Below are 19,270 nucleotides of genomic sequence, written 5' to 3'. Positions count from 1 at the left end.
CGCACGAAATAGTGATTTCGTGTGAAATTGATTTCGCTTGAACCATTCCATGCGAAATCACATGGCCTATAAATAGTGGTCGTGTCTTGTCATTTGTAACTTTCCGGTTTCAGTACCGAACTGCTGCCGAAGTGTTTACTCGCTGTAAAAAGTTGTTATATTAATAAACAAGAGATTTAAAGTGAATCTCAAGCTGAATCAACTTGATACGTCTGTTTCCGCCTTTCGTATTGAGCAAAAACTCTTCTGAACGACTCATTTGGTCGTGCAAACGATCCTACATAAACAACCTCTAATATTTTTGGTAACCATAATAGGATGTGGTTGACCATTCTAGTTCGTGTACTGTTAATCTGCCGAGCTAAGCTAAGGTGAGTTCACAACCTTTTCCAAAAGTATGTGTTTCTTGTTTGGGACAACACTTTTTACGGTAACCCTGGTTGGGGCTACAAGCGCGTTCCATGTTGGAATCACTGAAACAAACTATCCACTGGAGGTTGACCACACTATCCCTGGATTGGGACCGCCTAGTATTCCTGGATTGGAATGCTACTAAATAAATACTGAAATTTATATTTCATATCTTTAGCGGACTAAACGGATATCTATCTAAAAGTCCCCACACATTATACTGATTAGTCGTCAGGTTTGGCGAATGGGGTATTAGTTGATACCGATATTAGGTTTGACAAACCTCACACCGTGCCGCGAGACGGGCGTGAACTTTTGACCTTGACACCTGATCAATGAAGATAGATATTGATATAGGGTACAAACAACTACAACAGTCAAGTTTCGGTACCACACAGTTTCGTAGCTTAACGATGGGTTAGCTACCCATGACATGTTTTATAAACTAAGTATTTAAACAAACTCGTTTTTGTAATAACAGTGAAAACTGTGAACTCGCCAACTTTATGTTGACACACTACTTCATGCTTTGCAAGTTGTCAGGAAGAACTATAGATGGACGTTGCAATCGGCTGGAGTGTGTGGTTTGTAAAGCCTTATGTTTGGTACATTTATTTAACTTGTGGTTTTAAGTTTTTGGTGGGTTTACTTTATTTCCCGCTACTAAGTTAAACTGTATTTTGGACTTTTTAACATTGATCACTAATTTTGTTGATTGTGATGATTTTACAACATAAATAATTGGTTCAATATGATTAGTGGCTAGATCCTGGTTAGTCGCACGTCTCGTGGTCAGTCTCTCTCTCATGTTTTCTATTACGATTTTTTTAATAATGTATAATAATGAATGTGCAGGTGCAAATCTGGAGTTTTGATGCTTTGGAGGCTTGTCGATCTGGAGTTTTGATGCTTTGATTTCACTGAGAGAGAGAGAGAGAGAGAGAGAGAGAATAAGTGGATGAAGATGGAAATCCGGTATATTTACTCATGTTGCAACTGTTATTTTTTACTGTTTTTTTTTTCCAGCTTTTGTGTTGATGATGATAATTTTATGTACTTCAGTTGAACGATTGTATGTGTGTGTTCTTTTTATGTGTGTTGATATTATGTCAAATTTTGTGTTTATGATGATAATTTTATGTGTGTTATGTTTTTTTATATTCATGTATGTTATGTAGGTTGTTTGGATGTACTATTTGAGATCATGCGTTTTTATGTTTGATGATGATAATTTTATGTGTGATTATTATTTCAGTTGAATGAAATATTGTGTGTGTTCTTTTTATGTTATGTTTTTATATTTATGAATGTTATATAGGTTGTTTGGATGTACTATTGAGATCATGTGTTTTTGTGTTTGATGATGATAATTTTATGTGTGATTCAGTTGAACAAAATCTTGTGTGTGTTTTTTTTATGTGTGTTGATATTATGTCAAATTTTGTGTTGAAGATGATAATTTTATGTTTGTTCTGTTTTTTATAATTACGTATGTTATGTAGGTTGCTTGGATGTACTTTGAGTTCATTTTTTTTTTTTTTGTTGATGATAATTTCATGTGTGATTGTTATTTCAGTTGAACGAAATATTGTGTGTGTTCTGTTTTTTTTATATTTATGTATGTTACGTAGTTTGTTTGGATTAACATGTCAAATTCTGGGTATATATCGATTAACATTTTTTTTGAACGACTCCATGTGAGACTTAAACCCAAGATCTCATACTTATGTATTTTAAAAGGCGTTATCTTGACCACGAGGTCCTTGTTTTTATTGATACATATATAATTTATTGAAAAGAACATCTTAAATGAATTTTGGATGAACCCATGGGTCAAGTTTTGAAATGAACAGAAGTGAGAGGGGATGAAAGGAAATTTAAGGGAATTTTGAAATGAACAGAAGTGAGGGGGGATGAATGGACATTCAAGGGAACTAGCCATTTACCCGCGCGATGCGGCGAGAGCGGTGATTTACAATAGGATAACATTAAGTGAAAGCCAAACTAAATAGTTGGTGGAACAACGGTCTCCACAAACACCGCACCCTTAAAACCACGGAACCAAATAACGGGATAAAAACATTCGAATGGCTTCATGTCCATGTCCATTTCAATTGTAAATAGTTTCCATAATTTAGTAATCACAAACCAATTACCGTTTGTCACATAATGTGTTATATCGCACCACAATGACGATGATATTGGGGGATCGGAGGACATGATAACACCTTAATCTCATAATTCCCTTGTAGCGTCCATAGGTCAATTGTCATCTCAAACATGCCAGTGCTAGCAAACATGTGAAGCTCATTTTTTACATTCACTAAAACTCCTTGAACCATTCCTGTAGAAGTAACGGGTGGAAAGCCTATATCCTTGAACTGCTTTGAGTGAACATCAAAACAAATCACCACATTTCTACCTCCAACCCAACATTCGCAAACAGTGAAATATAGAATACCACCACAAAATGTGCCAGCTGACCAATCGAAATGGGGGCTTAGATACTATTCTCTTGTTATGAAAGGAATATTTCTCCAAGAGTCTACTTCCCTAGAATAAACATAGACACCAAGTACACCACACCTACGCTTTATATGCAAGACCTTGTAATCATCATCAGCGTCAACGTACAAACCTACGAAATCAAGATTATTTGTATAGAATCCATCTTGAAAGCAGTAATTGTTGGATTCAAAAGAAGCAACTCGTATGTATAATTCAAGCAAACACACAGCAATCCATTCAAATGTGAGTATTGAGACATCATTGTTTTGGTGATCGAATGGAAATGTAATTATGGAGCTTGACCCATAATCATTGGATTGAAAGATGATCGGATGAACAGAGCATGCTAGTTCGTCAATTAAGAGAACTCTCTGGTTAGATGAAATTAATGAGCGAGAACAATGTACCCTCACGAAATCTTGTCTTGACAGTAACAGCATACCATTCCTTACAAACACTCTTAGAACGACCTACATCCTTCGCTGTCACCCTCGTTAATATCTCAAACACGATTGTATCAACAGGAAGGTCAACCGCGGTTATACCTTCGTTTAACACAAATAATGATTATTTAGTTGTTCAATCTAACAAGATTATAGTTTGGTAGAAAATAGGTGTAATCATTATTTGTAAATCAAGTAATATAACATACTTGTAACAACATAATATATGATTAGACAAAGTAAAGTATACTTCTATAATATGAAGGAAACAAAAAGGCAATTAGGACCTTACTTCAATATGAGAGAAACAAAAAAACCCAACATGTACTTTAATATTCCACAACTAAACATATAACAACACCAAATATTTCTAACATAAACACAGACTTGGATAACGATCCATAATTTAAATATCTCGTACCTCGACCATATCTGGTTCGTACGTAATCGTACTCAACTCCGTAGACTTCAAAATAGTAACTGAAATAACAAATAAAATATAACTTTTATTAAATTAGATGAGCCACTAAATGTAACTAATTTTTAGAAAGTTCATGTGAAAAGCATAACATACTATCTGGTAGATGAACTAACTTCACACGCGATACATATATGATAGACTTTTGTTGTACGGCTCGAATGGTACGTATAACATCGGAAGGCTTCAAGGCAGACAAAAACATTTTATTGTGTGGCCACTATATATAACGATTTTGGGTTAAAGTTCTTTTAATAATAATATTTTCTCACATAAATAATAACTTATGTCTTATCTTTGAAGAGAAAGTTCAAAAGAATATCGATCGTGTTTACCTTTTATTATTCTCCCAACCACATTTACAACCAAATCGTATACACTATATTATATATACATATATAAACTTTTATACATTTAATAAAAAAAATATAGACAAGGATTTTGTATGTACCAACAATAAGTTTTTGAGGTCTTCTATCATGCTTCAGTTCTATAATGGAAGGGACCAATGGATATAAAGAAGCACATCTTGAAATTGTAAGCATAAGTGGAGAAAGCTTTGTATATTCGTTGATCACGATTTTTTTTTTCTCGGAACAAACTAACACGTAATTATGGTACTTTGGTTACTCATGATAGTTGAGCTTCTCAATTTGGAAATGATTCAAGGAAAAAACCATCCATCAATGTCGCATCATTATATATGTGTATCAAATGTTGTGAGACGATGGCAACATTTTTTTTGTCTCTAAAAAACAAAGCAAATTTGGTGGTGGATAAAACGCTTACTCGTATATCGCAAAGCAAATTAAAATATAGGCCTTACGTGTTGATCAAGAAAAATAACCACTAATTTCTTTTCACCGACGTCATGCCAAATAAATTCCACCATAACAACGATTAGAATATACCATTCTCTATCATTTCTCAATGATCAGAATTCTTTAACGGAAAAATGATCAGACATATCCTATTAAGTGTTAAATGTTAGTTAACTAAAAAAATGAAAACTCCATATGTTTATATTCACATCAGTTTGATTTTTAAGTCAAGTAGATAAGTGTGTGTTTGGGGGGGGGGGATAACTATGTTTTCTATTGTTTTAGTTTAATAATTAAGTTAAAGATTTATACACCCAATTTAAATTTAAACTAAAACACGATTAAAATTAAACAAAACAAATATAAATTTAAACTAATACATAATTAAAATTGAAATATCTACGTAATTAATAATCAAACTAATTCGAGAAAAAAAACTACATGAAAATAAAATTAACTAAACAATAATAAAACATTAGATAAACCACATAATATATCATTATCATTGCGGTGGAGGCAGCCATCATCAAAGTTGTCTTAAGGTTCCCAAACCATTTCTTCATACAAGGGCGGTTAGTATTCCGCCCAGGGTCAGGTTCGTACCCCTCAAGCCAGCTCGGTAGTTCTTGTGTTTGACTGGGATTTTTCACATGAGAGGAGTTTGAAGGTGGAGGATGGTTTGGCACTATAGGAGTGTTTGCCATCGAACGTTGATGTCCCTCCCTAATTCGCAGTCCACCAAATTGTAGCTAAGCAAAGGTATAGTCATACGCCCAATTCAACTCTTCATCCGTAAAAAAATGGAACATCATCTTGAGGGTTTGTCTCCGAAGGAAGGTTTCTCACCGAAGGAGGGTTTATCACCGAGAGAGTGTTTGAAGTTGGATCACGGTAAACGACCGGACTAAAAGGGTTTGCCACTTCAGGGTTTGAAAATAAGGGGGTTTGAAACCAGAAGGTTTAAATAGTGACGGATGATCGTCCATGGTTTGAAGGTCATTGTGGTTCAACTGGAAATGGATAACCACCGCCCATAGCTCTGAATTGATTTTGGTTGGAAGACGAATAAAAATTATAGCCATCATAAAGAAAAAAAGAATTGTTAGATATCAAACTATTTTATAGTCTTTTTATCTAGTTTATTTTTTAATGTATAGAAGACAAATATGCATCGATCAACAAATATATAAACATCATTCCAAAAGAGTTTTTTTATATTTAATAGGAACTTAAAGTACAATGTTCAAAGAAATAGTGTTTATCACATCTATTTTTTATTTTTAGTTTGAGTTATCCAAAACCGACCCATTTATCACTTGTGTACAACTCATTTCCGATGATTTTAACATAACACAGCACAACACAAACCTCTGTTTAGAGGGTCGGACTGATTTTTTTGCAGGTTTTGCTGGATCCAATAATCCAAACAGTCAACAATAATCCAAACAGTTTGGATTATTGACTGTTTGGATTATTGATTGTTTTATTGTTGACTGTTTGGATTATTATTTGTGGATTATTGACTGTTCGGATTATTGATTGTTTGGATTATTGTTGACTGTTTAGATTATTGTTTACTGTTTGGATTATTGGACCCAGCAAAACCTGAAAAAAAAATCAGTCCGACCCTCTAAATAGAGGTTTGTGTTGTGTTGTGTTGTTTTAAAATCATCGGAAATGAGTTGTACACAAGTGATAAATGGGTCGGTTTTGGATAACTCAAACTAAAAATAAAAAATAAATGTGATAAACACTGTTTCTTTAAACATTGCACTTTAAGTTCCTATTAAATATAAAAAAAAAAAAAAAAAAAAAAAAAAAAAAAAAAACTCTTTTGAAATGATATTGATATATGTGTTGATCGATGCATTTTTGTCTTCTATACATTACAAAATAAACTATATAAAAAGACTACAAAATAGTTCGATATCTAACGATTGTTTTTTTATGATATGACTATAATTTTTATTCGTCTTCCAACCAAAATCAATTTAGAGCTATGGCCGGTGATTATCCATTTCCAGTTGAACCACAAGGACTTTCAAACCATGGACGATCATCCGGTCACCATTTAAACCTTCCGGTTTCAAACCCTCTAACTTCAAACCCTAAAGTGGCAAACTCTTTTCATCCAGTCGTCTACCGTGTTCCAACTTCAAACCCTCCCCCGTTGATAAACCCTCCTTCGGTTTGAAACCTTCCTTTGGAGACAAACCCTCAAGATGATGATCCAATTTTTATGGATAAAGAGTTGAATTAGACGTATGACTATACTTTTGCTCCGCTACAATTTGGTGGACTGCGAATTGGGGAGGGGCATCAGCGTCCGGTGGCAAGCACTCGTATAGTGCCAAACCGTCATCCACCTTCAAACCACTCTCATATTAAAAATCTCAGTCAAACACAAGAACTACGGAGCTGGGCTGAGGGGTACGAAACTGACCATGGGGCGGAATACAAACCACCCTTGGATGAAGAAATGGTTTGGGAACCTTTAGACACCTTTGATGATGGCTTCCTCCACCGCAATAATAATGATATATTATGTGGTTTATCTAATGTTTTATTATGGTTTAGTTATTTTTATTTCCATGTAGTTTTTTCTCCCAAATTAATTTGAATATTAATTACGTAGATGTTTCAATTTTAATGATTTATTAGTTTAATTTATATTTGTTGTTTAATTTTAATCGTGTTTTAGTTTAAATTTAAATTGGGAGTTTAAATCTTTAATTTAATTATTAAACTAAAACAACAGAAAACATAATTACCCTCCCCCCACACACACACACACACTTTTATCTACTTGACTTAAAAATCAAATTGATTAGAATCTAAACATATGAAGTTTTCATTTTTTAGTTAATTAACATTGAACACTTAATAGAATATGTCTAGTCATTTTTCTGTTGAAGAATTCTCATCATTGAGAAATGATAGAGCATGGTATAATCTTATTTTTGTTATGTTGGAATTTATTTGACATGACGTCGGTGAAAAGAGATTAGTGGTTATTTTTCTTGATCAACACGTAATGATATTATTTTAATTTGCTTTGTATTATACGGGTAAGTGTTTTATCCCCCACTAAATTTGTTTTGCTTTTTAGAAATAAAAAATTGTTGTGACCGTCCAACAACATTTGATATACATATATAATGACGCGACATTTATGGGTGGTTTTTTTCCTTGAATCGTTTCCAAATTGAGAATCTCAACTATCACGAATACCCAAAGTACCAAAATTACGTGTTAGTTTGTTCTGAGAAAAAAAATCGTGATCAACGAATATACAAAGCTTTCTCCACTTATGCTTACGATTCCAAGAGGTGCTTCTTTATATCCATTGGTCCATTCCATTATAGAACTGAAGCATGACAGAAGACCTAAAAAATTTACTGTTGGTACATATAAAATCCATGTCTATATTTTTTTATTAAATATATAAAAGTTTATATATATATATATATATATATAATATAGTGTATACGATTTGGTTATAGATATGGTTGGGAGAATAATAGAAGGTAAACGCGATCGATTTTCTTTTAAACTTTCTCTTCAAGATAAGACGTAAGTTATTATTTATGTAAGAAAATATTATTATTATTAAAAGAATTTTAACTCAAAATCGTTATATACAGTTGTCACACAATACAAATGTTTTTATCCACCTCGAAGCCTTCCGATGTTATACGTACCATTCGAGCCGTACAACAAAAGTCTATCATATATGTATCGCATGTGAAGTTGGTTCATCCAATAGTTAGTATGTTATGCTTTACACATGAACTTTCTAAAAATTAGTTACATTTAATGGCTCATTTAATTTAATAAAAGTTATATTTTATTTGTTATTTCAGTTAATGTTTTGAAGTCTACGGAGTTGAATACAATTACGTAAGAACTAGATATGGTCGAGGCACGACATATTTAAATTATAGATCGTTACCCAAGTCTGTGTTTATGTTAGAAACATTTGGTTTTGTTATATGTTTAGTTGTGGAATATTAAAGTTCATGTTGATGTTTTGTGTTTTGATTTTTGTTTCCCTCATATTAAAGTAATGTCCTAGTTGCCTTTTTGTTTCCTTCCTATTGTAGAAGTATACTTTACTTTGTCTAATCTTATATTATGTTGTTACAAATATGTTATATTACTTGATTTACAAGTAATGGTTAGACCTATTTTCCACCAAACTATAATTTTGTTAGATTGGACAACTAAATAATCATTATTTGTGTTAAACGAAGGTATAACCATGGCTGACCTTCCTGTTGATACAATCGTGTTTGAGATATAAACGAGGGTGACAGCGAAGGATGTAGGTCGTTCTAGGAGTGTTTGTAAGGAATGGTATTCGTTACTATCAAGACAAGATTTCGTAAGGGTACATTGTTCTCGCTCATTAATTTCATCTAATCAGAGAGTTTTCTTAATTGAGGACCTAGCATGCTCTGTTCATCCGATCATCTTTTAATCCAATGATTATGGGCCAAGCTCTATAGTTACATTTCCATTCGATTTCTAAAATAATGATGTCTCAATACTTTCACATTTGAATGGATTGCTGTGTTTTTGTTTGAATCATACATACGAGTTGCTTCTTAGGAATCCAACAACTACTGCTTTCAAGGGTATGTCAACACCTAATTCTCATGAATTCTATACAAATAATCTTAATGTCGTTGGTTTGTACGTTGACGTTGATGATGATTACAAGGTCTTACATATAAGTGTATGTGTGGTGTACTTGGTGTCTATGTTTATTCTAAAGAAGTAGACTCTTGGAGAAATATTCCTATTATAACAAGACAAGAGTACCTAAGCCCCCATTTCGACTGGTCAGCTAGCACATTTTGTGGCGGTACTCTATATTTCACTATTTGCGCGTGTTGGCTTGGAGGTAGAGATGTGGTAATTTGTTTTGATGTTAACTCGGAGCAGTTCAAAGAGATAGGCTTTCCACCCGTTCCTTCTATAGGAATGGTTCAAGGACTTTTAGTGAATTTAAAAAATGAGTTTCACATGCTTGCTAGCACTGGCATGTTTGAGATGACAATTGACCTATGAACGCTACAAGGGGATTACTGGATTAAGGTGTTATCATGTCATCCGATCCCCCAATATCATTGTCATTGTGGTGTGATATAACACATTATATGACAAATGGTAATTGGTTTGTGATGACTAAATTAGGGAAGCTGTTTACAATTAAAATGGACATGAAGCCCTTCAAATGTTTTTATCACGTTACTTGATTCCGTGGTTTTAAGTGTGCGGTGTTTGTGAAGACCGTTGTTCCACCAACTATTTAGTTTGGCTTTCACTTAATGTTATCCGATAGTAAATCGCCACTCCCGCCGCATTGCACGGGTAAATGGCTAGTTCCCTTTAATGTCCATTCATCCCCCACCACTTCTATTCATTTCAGAATTCCCTTAAAAATCCTTTTATCCCCTCTCACTTCTATTCATTTCAAAGCTTGACCCATGGATTCATCCAAAATTTATTCAAGATGTTCTTTTCAATAAATTATATGTATCAATAAAAATAGGGGTGGCAAAATGGGTGGGTTGAGCAGGTTTGGGTAATAGGATAGGATAAGTATAGGTTATTATGGGTTTGAGTTAGGATGGGTTTATTACGAAATGGGCTAGGATGGGTTTAGGTCAAGATGGGTTTTGTCAAAGATGGATTTGGGCATATTAGGCTAAAAATATAAATAAATAAATAAAAACAAAAAAATTAAAAAATAATAAAAATATCAAAAAAAAATTAAAAAAATCAAAAAAAATTAAAAAAAGGTTCAGTGCTTTTTAAGGATTGTACGTCACGATGAACTTCATTTGATATCGAGTACCGGTACCGAACGGGTACCGTATCATTTGAGTCTAAAATCAAAGTGTTTAACGTTCTAAGTCCCTATACACTCTTTTTATAATCATTTGAGTCATTTGGAGTCCAAATTTTAACCTTTTGAGTTCAATTTTTTTAACAAAAATTAAAAAAAGCCGGCAATTCTTTTATCAAAATGTTTAACGTTCTAAGTCCCTATACACTCTTTTTATAACCTTTTGAGTCATATCGAGTACCGGTACCGTTCTAAGTCCTTGAAGAAACACGGGTTCTAATTAAGGTATTAATTAGATGGGTTTATGTTCCTTTCATAGAGGTTAATCTTCTTTTAGGTATTTGAGCTCCGACTGGTTACTCAACCTGCAAAACAGAACACCGTTACTCGTTAAGAGGGGAATGTGGGGGTTTCCCTCTTAACCGGGCTCCGGCGTGAGAATAAGCGATTGCTTTGAGAGTAATTAAGTAGTAAAGAGTGAGAGCCGAGAGAATAGAATGCTTAACCTGTGAAGTAAGGTCTCTATTTATAGCCGGAGAGGTGTAAGAGGTTGTGGGCTGATGGGCCTTGGGCCAGAAACGGACAACAACGAATATGCTCTTTGCCTCGCTGGCCTCGACTGCTTAGTGGCTTCTAGATGCTCGTTGGTGCTGGCGCACCTTGATTGGAGCCACGTGTCATTGTTGTCGGCCTTGTTGTCCCTTCTGTCATCAGCAGACAAGTGGAGATCGTGGGACAGTTGTCCCCGTCTCTTGATTGGTGCCATGTAGGCGTCCTTGTGTACTTATCGTCAGAAGATCGTGGCGCACGATTGAACAGAGCCTGCTGGACGCTCATTGGCTCTTTTTACTGCCACTTGTACCCTGTGTACCTCTGTAGGTAACAGCGCGTCTTCCTATGGAGAGGATTTTGTTTGGTGGCAACTAACCCGCGCGGGGTTAGTGTGTTCACTTATACCATTGTTTTTATACTAAGTGTTGCTATCTGAGTTCATTATGTGCTCTTTCTCGCGCGGGGCTAAGTCATAATGTGACGTAAGCTGCGCGAGGCTGTTATTATCAAGTTGTTATGCTAAGGAGTATGGTCTCACGTGCAACCTGTTATGAGGTTTGCGCGACTTTTTGGGACCATACCCCTTCAAGTCCCCCCAGTCCAGTGCTGCACCATGCGCAACGCAAGTGGTTGGAGCTCTGGACTTGATAAAAATAAGAGAAGGGGAAGTTGTCCTTTTAATCGCGCGAGGTGTTAGCAGTTTACGTATATCTGGCGCGACTCTTGTGACTTCTGCATGAAGTTACTTGCACGTTTTATGGCGGGAAACTTCGAAATTTGAACCTCTGACAGGTTGGTGAGATAAGTCGCTGAGAGCGACGCTTGAGTTGACCCCTGGCACGGATGTCATCATGCCGCCTGCGGCGGTTGCACTTCATGTCAGGAGAGTGGATGCCACGCGCGCGTGGTAACCGTCGTCCCTGCTTTTCCGCTTGACGTGGCAACCTCTCGTTGGTTGCCCCTGCGGCGAGTGCGGCACGGTTACCCATCGCATTAAATGCGATGGGTATATATATCCGAAGAGAAAGGTGAGAGATTCACTTTCTCTTCGTTTCTTCTCCCTTTTTCTCTTTGAGTCTTCATATTGTTCTTCATCTTCTTCAAACTTTCTTCAAATCTTCAAACTTTCTTCAAGTTTTTTCCAGCTTTTTCTTGAAACATGAGCGAAGAACATCAAGAAGCTCCTGCTAGTGAGGAGGGGCCAGTCCCAGTCCTGAGATGGGACTTAGGTTTATTCGAACAGATCGTTCGAAGTTTTAGGTTTCCACCGGAGTGGGATGCCCGGTACCCTGCTCAGGGTCAGACCGCGGCTGATGCCCCACCCGGTTACATTACTTTGTTCGAAGACTTCTTCCTTCAAGGAAACTTCCGGCTGCCGGCGACTAACTTCTTTGGTAGCATATTGTCCTACTACAAGTTTCATATCTCACAGTTAAGCCCACCTGGGATGGTGAGGGTGAGGCACTTTGAGTTCTTGTGTCAATCCCACGGCATTGAGCCGACGGTGAATAAGTTTCGTGTCTTCTATCAACTGCAAAGAACAATGGGGTTCTTTTCTTTTGCTAGCCGTGGTACGGCTAAGAAGATTTTGTTGAATCCTCCCAAGAGTTTCCATGACTGGAAACCCAAGTTCTTCTTCATCCGGGAGGAAGTCTTGCCAATAGCTATGCCGTTTAGGGAATGGACCGAGGTTATACCAAAGGAGGACCTTCCTATACCGAAGTCTGCTCAGTGGTATCAGCGGCTTACCGCAACCCCTAACCGGGTATTTGGGGAGAATGTTCTGGTTGCTGCCAAGATGAGTGACCAGTGGTCACCTAGTAGCAGGGAACTCCCGGTCTTGAAGATCGGGGATCAAGGTTAGATACTTTCCCCCTTTTTGTTTTGTTTCCGAGTACATTCACTTAACTGGTTTCTTATACTTTGTTTTTGTTGTGTAGAGACGCAACTCTATCAGGCTGCCTTCCCAGCCTTTGGTGGCTCCATGGGCGTTCGCCCTCTGCGCGATGATGAGGAAGGCTGGTATGACCAGATAAAGGGGAACTTCATGTTTCCTGCTGCTGACGCCTTCGCCTCGCCGCCGGATGCAACTGAAGGTGCGCACTATCCTAAACCTCGTCCATTGCGCTCTGTGACTTCTGCTGGGAAAGAGACTTTCTATCTTTCCAGCGAGGAGTCAGTAGGGTCTTCGAATGGCGAGTTAAGTTCGTTGCCTAAAATCTTTGCAGGTGTGTTGCGCGATCTGGGGGTTGACCCAGAGGAGAAGAAGAAGAAACCTTCGAAGAAGAAAAAGAAGGCGGATGTTGAAGTGACCAGCAAGGGTCCTGGCGCCAGTCGCGCAACTACTGCTGCTGTCAAAGGTACGCTTCGCCTCCGGCAACGTGACTTAGACGATTACGTGATAATCAGTGACTCTTATGAAGGTTTATCATATGCAGCTATGGGAAAGACTGGCGCTGGTGGGTCAAAGGGCTCTGGGAGCGCGGGTTCTCGTAACCCGGATGCTGACGCAACTCCATCTCAACCTGAGGATGAAGAAGAAGAGGAAGAAGAGACTGCCCCGTTGATTGGAAGAAAGAGGGGTAGAAGCGAGGCGACAACTGGTATGGCCTCTGCGCCTGTTTCAGTTGTTATTCCCGTTGTTGGGAAGAAGAGCAAGTTGCGCTCGTTATACCAGTTTTCTCCTGGTATGCTCTTATCTCCCTTCTTTATAATTTAACCTCTTTTTTGCTCAAGTGCGTTTGCTTTATTCTTGTAGAGATCAAGAAGAAGACCCCTGAAAAGGGGGTTAAGTTTGTTAAACCCAGCACGAAAAGACCTAAGGTTGCCACTGAACCTTCCGATTCTGCTGCGCGTGATGCTGCGAAAACTGCTGAAGCGCAGCGAAAGGCAGAAGGGGATCGGAGGAAAGAAGAGAGTAGGATTGCTGCGCAGAAGAAGGCTGAAGAGCTAAAGCGCAAAGAAGAGGAAGAGAAAAAGAGGAAGGAGGAGGAGGAGAGAAAGCTGGAGGCGGAGAGGAAGAGGAAAGCGGAAGAGGAGAGAAAGCTGAGGGAGGAGGCGGATAGGCAGAGGAAGGCGGAAGAGGCGAGGAAAGAAAGAGCTGCCGATCAGTCTTCTGTTCAAGGGCAGTCTGGTGTCCCAAAACCTCCCCCTGCTGCGCCGATTGTTACTTCTAAGGGGTTAGGGCGCTATGTGTCTAGTGGTGCAAGCTCTGGAGGAGCTGGGGGCTATAACCCCAATGTGATAGGTGCGAAGGATACCGTCGGGGATATATATATAAAACTTATACTGAAGAGGAACGTGGTGATGCTCCTCATCAAGCCCCTTGGAGCTTACGGCAGAAGGATACGTTTGTTGAATTTGGTCCTTCTCGCGATTGGTACTTGAACCAATTCACTCCTGGCGAAGTTAACCGTCAAAAGGCGAAGCCGCATGAAATGTTGTACCGCACTTACATTCTTGCCGAGGCCAACGCTCGATCTGCTAACCATCAGATAGTTCGTGAATGGCGAACAATGGTCAGAGAGCGCGCCGACTGGGAGGCTTACCGAGAACGTGTGCTAAAACGTGTTGGTGAATTTGAGAAGGCTAAGGCCACATTTGATGAGGAGAAAGCCAAGTTTGAGGCTGATAGGAAAGCTGAAGAGTGGGGTCGCGAGGGCCTGCAAAAGAAACTTCATAATGTGGAAGAGCAACTGGCCAAGGAGAAGGCCGAGTTCAAGCGCATCTGCGCCCAGGACAACGAGCGCGCCTATGCGGCTCGACAAAAAATTGTTGGTCTTGAGGCTAAGATAGCGGAGCTGACATCGAAGGTGGAGGAAGCGCAGGTTGAGACAGCCGCTAAACAACAGATGGAGGTTAGTTGATTTTCCTTTCGTTTTCTCCTTTGTTGTTTATAAAATTTCTAAGTCATTTGCCAACTTCCAGGTTGAGTTGTCTGAAGCTAAGGTTCAGCTGTCCACCAAGGACAAAGATCTCCAGGCCAAGGACGTTGAGATTGCGGAGCTCAAACGTCGCTTGGATGAACAAATCGACAGATGTGAGTCCCTGGAGATCGACCTTGAGGCAGAGAAGGTCAAGGCCATCGATGCTGAGGAGGCGCGTGCTGTCAGCACTGCGGCGCTTAACGTGGCTCAGACAAATTATTCTGAGGCCCAAGGCATTGTGGACACGCTTGTTTCTGAAGCAGAATGGATGCGCACTCGGGGAATAGTGCTGGTAAGTCCTTTTTGCCTTACCTTTTTCTTTAACATGTTGAAGAGTTTATTCTTAATGCTCCTCTTTTGATGAAGGTTGCCAATTCCATCTTGAACGCCGGCGAGCTAGATCGCGCTGTTGCTGCTCTTACGGATGCGGCGCGTGCAGTTGGTCATCGAGGAGGTTACCTGGAGTGTGCTGATCACGTTGAGCGAATGCTGGGACAAGAATTCGATACAAGTCATTGCTCAGTGACGGAACAAGCTGATGCTGCGCTGGCCAGTGCTGAGAACTCATATGACAACCTCTCCTTGCCCATCATGGACTTGGTTGTTAGTGCCTTAAAAAAGGATGATTGGTGTCAGCGCCTCAAGGCGATCCTTGATCCACCGATTACTGTTGAATCATCTGATGAGGAAGCAGCTGGTGATGATGGCGGAGGTGATGACGATGGCGACGATGGTGAGGGGAACGAAGATGATGATGGTGAGAAGAAAGAAGACAAATAGAGTAGGTTGTTAGTTTGTTGATAGGCGTTTGTGCCTTTGTTTCTGACTTGATTGTAAGTGATGCGCTTTTGCGCAGTTTTAATGACAATGAAATGTCTTCGTTTTTTCTGTTGCAATTATTGCATTGCTGTAAAAACTTAGGTTAAATTAGCTCGAATAAATGGAAGCGTTTTCTAAGCATAAGGTGGCCACCCGGTCTCGCGCTTTGTTTGCGGAGGACCTTGGAGGTGGTTTTGAACCATCTCAAAATGCTGGAGTGTTTTCGCGCTAATCAGAAGTTTAACATGCATTTGTAACGAAAAAACAATGTAATAGAACATGTCATATGTTTTCATTCAAATCAGAAGTTGGCTCTTAGGCCTTCATACATATATGCCAATGGCTCGTAGCCGGCGTGGCGAAATTGAAAAATGGCGCGAGGCCGAAAAGGTTACATATAGCATTTGCGCAATTGTTGCGCATTCCAAGTTCTTGGTAAGATGTGGCCATCTAAGGTGCGCAATTTGTAGGCCCCTTTGCCTAGGACCTCATGAATCAGATATGGGCCTTCCCATTTAGGTGCCAATTTCCCTGGGCGTTCCGCATTTGACGCTTCGTTGTCGCGAAAGACGTACTCCCCTGGATTGAAGGTACAAATGCGAACCCTTGTGTTGTAGTACCTTTCCAGCTGGGTTTTGTATTTGGCCTCTCTGATTCTTGCGATTTCACGCCGTTCTTCTAACAAGTCTAAGTCTAGACGCCTTTCTGCTTCATTGTCAACCGTGTTGACTGTGGTCATTCGCGGCGAGGGCAAGCCAATCTCTGCCGGGATTACCGCCTCTGAGCCATAGACTAGGCTGAAAGGGGTTTCGCCGGTACTTGTCTTTGGCATGGTCCGATGAGCCCATAAAATGCTTGGGAGCTCATCGACCCATCCGCGCCGCCTTGTTCCTAATCTGGCCTTTATCCCTTCGACGATGCATTTGTTCACACTTTCCACTTGTCCGTTGCCTTGTGGGTGCGCAACGGAGGTGAAAGTGTGTTCAATGTTCATCTCCTTCATCCAGTTCTTAAGATCGTCTGACGCGAAGTTGGTGCCGTTGTCTGTCACGATCTTGAGCGGGAGGCCGAATCTGCATATGATGTGCTCCCATATGAACTTGCGCACAATCATGGCTGTGGTGGATGCAAGGGCTTTGGCTTCTACCCACTTCGTGAAGTAGTCGACAGCTACTATGATGAACTTTACGGCGCCGGGGGCATCCGGGAAGGGTCCTACCATGTCAATTCCCCATTGCTGAAAGGGCCATGCGGTGGACACGGGGATAAGATCATTTTTAGGCCGCAACGTTTTTGGAGCGTGCCTCTGGCAAGAGTCACACTTGCGGATCTCCTTCATTGCGTCAACATGCATACCCGGCCAGTAGTAACCGGCGCTCATGATCTTCGCGACGACCATCCTTGGTCCGGAGTGGATGCCGCAAATCCCTTCGTGGATTTCCCTTATCAAATAATTCGCGTCCTGGGGGTCCACACAGCGCAGTAGTGGTCCCAAGAAGGATTTTCGGTACAAGATACCGTTGTTCATTTCGTACTGTAGGGCTTTGTTTCGGATCTTTCTTGCTTCCGCTTTGTTCTCAGGAAGCACCCCCTCTCCCAAGTATTGGATGATAGGGGTCATCCATGATGTCTGCCCTGTTTCGATTACGTTAACTTGGCGCAGTAAAACCGATGGGTTTTTGAGTACCTCTATCCTTACATCCTTGGCTAGATGTTGAAAGGAGGTCGAGGCGAGCTTGCTCAGGGCATCTGCGGGCTTGTTTTCTGAGCGATTGATATGTATGACTTCGTGGGTTTTGAATTGTTGGAGCAATTCTTTCGCTTGTTCCAGATATAAAGCCATGACTTCACCCTTCGCGTCGTATATGCCATTTACTTGACTGGCTATCAGGAGTGAATCCACATGTGCGCGCAAGTTTTTTGCTCCCATCTTGATGGCGAGGCGTAAGCCTGCCAGAAAAGCCTCATACTCAGCTTCATTGTTGGTGTTCTTGAAGTCGAGCTTAATGGCGTAAGTAAACTCGTGCTTTTCTGGGCTCACTAGACGTAAACCTGCTCCCGCGCCATCTTCATTTGATGCCCCGTCAGTGTAAAGCATCCAAATCTCCTCTGCTGTGTTTTCCTTGGGCGTCTCTACCATCTCACACTCCTTGATTTTATCAGCCGGCACTTCTGTGATGAAGTCGGCGAGGACCTGCCCCTTAATGGCTGGGCGCGGCCTATACAAGATGTTATGGCCGCCCAGTTCAATGGCCCATTTTGCCAATCTGCCTGATGTCTCAGGCTTCTGAAGTATAGTGCCAATGTGGAAATTGGTAAGCACAGTTATCACATGGCCTGTGAAGTATCGGCGCAATCTTCGGGAGGCGTGTAGTAGCGCAAGAACCAGCTTTTCCATTGTGGAATATCTTGTTTCTGGGTCTGTGAGTATCCTGCTGACGTAATAGATCGGGGTTTGCACGCCGTTCCTGTCTACCAACAATACTGACCCTACTGCCTTATCCGAGGAGGACAAGTACAGCACAAGGGGCTCTTTTTCAAACGGTGCCGTCAGCGTAGGGAGTTCGATCAGACACGCTTTCATTTGTTGAAAAGCTGTTTCGGCTTCCGGGGTCCATTTGAACTCTTGCTTCTTCACACAGTTGCGCAACGTGCTAATGAAGGGATACGACTTTGCGGCGTGATTGGAAAGAAATCGATTTAGCGCGGCCAGCCGGCCGGCTAGTCGTTGCATTTCCTTGATGTTCCTTGGCGAGGGCATTCGTTCTATAGCTTGTACCTTCTCTGGGTTCACCTTGAAACCGCCGTTTGTGACAATGAAGCCCAGAAACTTCCCTTCTTCCATGCCAAAGGAACACTTGGCTGGGTTTAGTTTCATATTTACGCTGCGCAATGAGTTGAACGTTTTTTCGATGTCTTTTAACATTTGGTCCTCTTCGGGACTTTTCACCACTAGATCATCGATGTAAACCTCAATGTGCTTTCCGATGTCACCTGCGAAGGTTTTGTCCATCAAGCGTTGATAGGTCGCGCCTGCATTCTTTAAACCAAAAGGCATTTTGGTGTAGCAGAATATTCCAAGATCAGTCCTGAAGGCTGTCTTGTCTTCATCTTCTAGCTTCATCTGCACTTGATGGTATCCTTTATAGCAATCCAGAAAGCACTTCCATCGGTATGGCGCGAGAGAATCAATTTTTTTATCGATCTCAGGCAAGGAATAGCAATCCTTTGGGCACGCCTTGTTGAGATCAGTGTAATCAACGCACATGCGCCATCCGCCATTTGATTTTTCTACCATCACAGGGTTCGCGACCCAGCTTTGGTATCTTACCTCTCTCAGGATTCCAGCCTTGAGCAGCTCACATACTTGCTCATTCATCGCTTTTGTCTTATCCGCGCCTAGGCTGCGCCTTCGCTGGGCTTTTGGTTCTACAGAAGGGTACGTGTTTAAGCAATGT

General features: G+C 40.2%; 1 protein-coding gene across 1 annotated transcript; it reads left to right on the top strand.

The window, feature by feature from the left end:
• Positions 1 to 11,336: 11,336 nt before the first annotated feature.
• On the top strand, positions 11,337 to 16,077 carry LOC110921253. The gene is made up of 8 exons (XM_035986268.1): positions 11,337 to 12,926; positions 13,008 to 13,163; positions 13,296 to 13,427; positions 13,506 to 13,754; positions 13,826 to 14,367; positions 14,409 to 14,924; positions 14,995 to 15,285; positions 15,360 to 16,077. Exons 1-8 carry the CDS (start codon positions 12,227 to 12,229, stop codon positions 15,771 to 15,773), a joined length of 3,000 nt encoding a protein of 999 aa, XP_035842161.1. The 5' UTR covers positions 11,337 to 12,226; the 3' UTR covers positions 15,774 to 16,077.
• Positions 16,078 to 19,270: the final 3,193 nt, after the last annotated feature.

This window comes from Helianthus annuus, chromosome 17, assembly GCF_002127325.2.
Source record: "Helianthus annuus cultivar XRQ/B chromosome 17, HanXRQr2.0-SUNRISE, whole genome shotgun sequence".
Lineage (NCBI taxonomy): Eukaryota > Viridiplantae > Streptophyta > Magnoliopsida > Asterales > Asteraceae > Helianthus > Helianthus annuus.
The sequence above is the reverse complement of the archived record's forward strand: the minus strand, read 5'-3'. Positions and strand labels throughout refer to the sequence as shown.

Coding starts and splice junctions, on each gene's coding strand:
- LOC110921253 (XM_035986268.1), top strand. CDS start 12,227: ATGAGCGAAGAACATCAAGAAGCTCCTGCTAGTGAGGAGGGGCCAGTC. Junction 13,164..13,295: donor GCCGCCGGATGCAACTGAAG/GTGCGCACTATC, acceptor AAATCTTTGCAG/GTGTGTTGCGCGATCTGGGG. Junction 15,286..15,359: donor GCACTCGGGGAATAGTGCTG/GTAAGTCCTTTT, acceptor CTTTTGATGAAG/GTTGCCAATTCCATCTTGAA.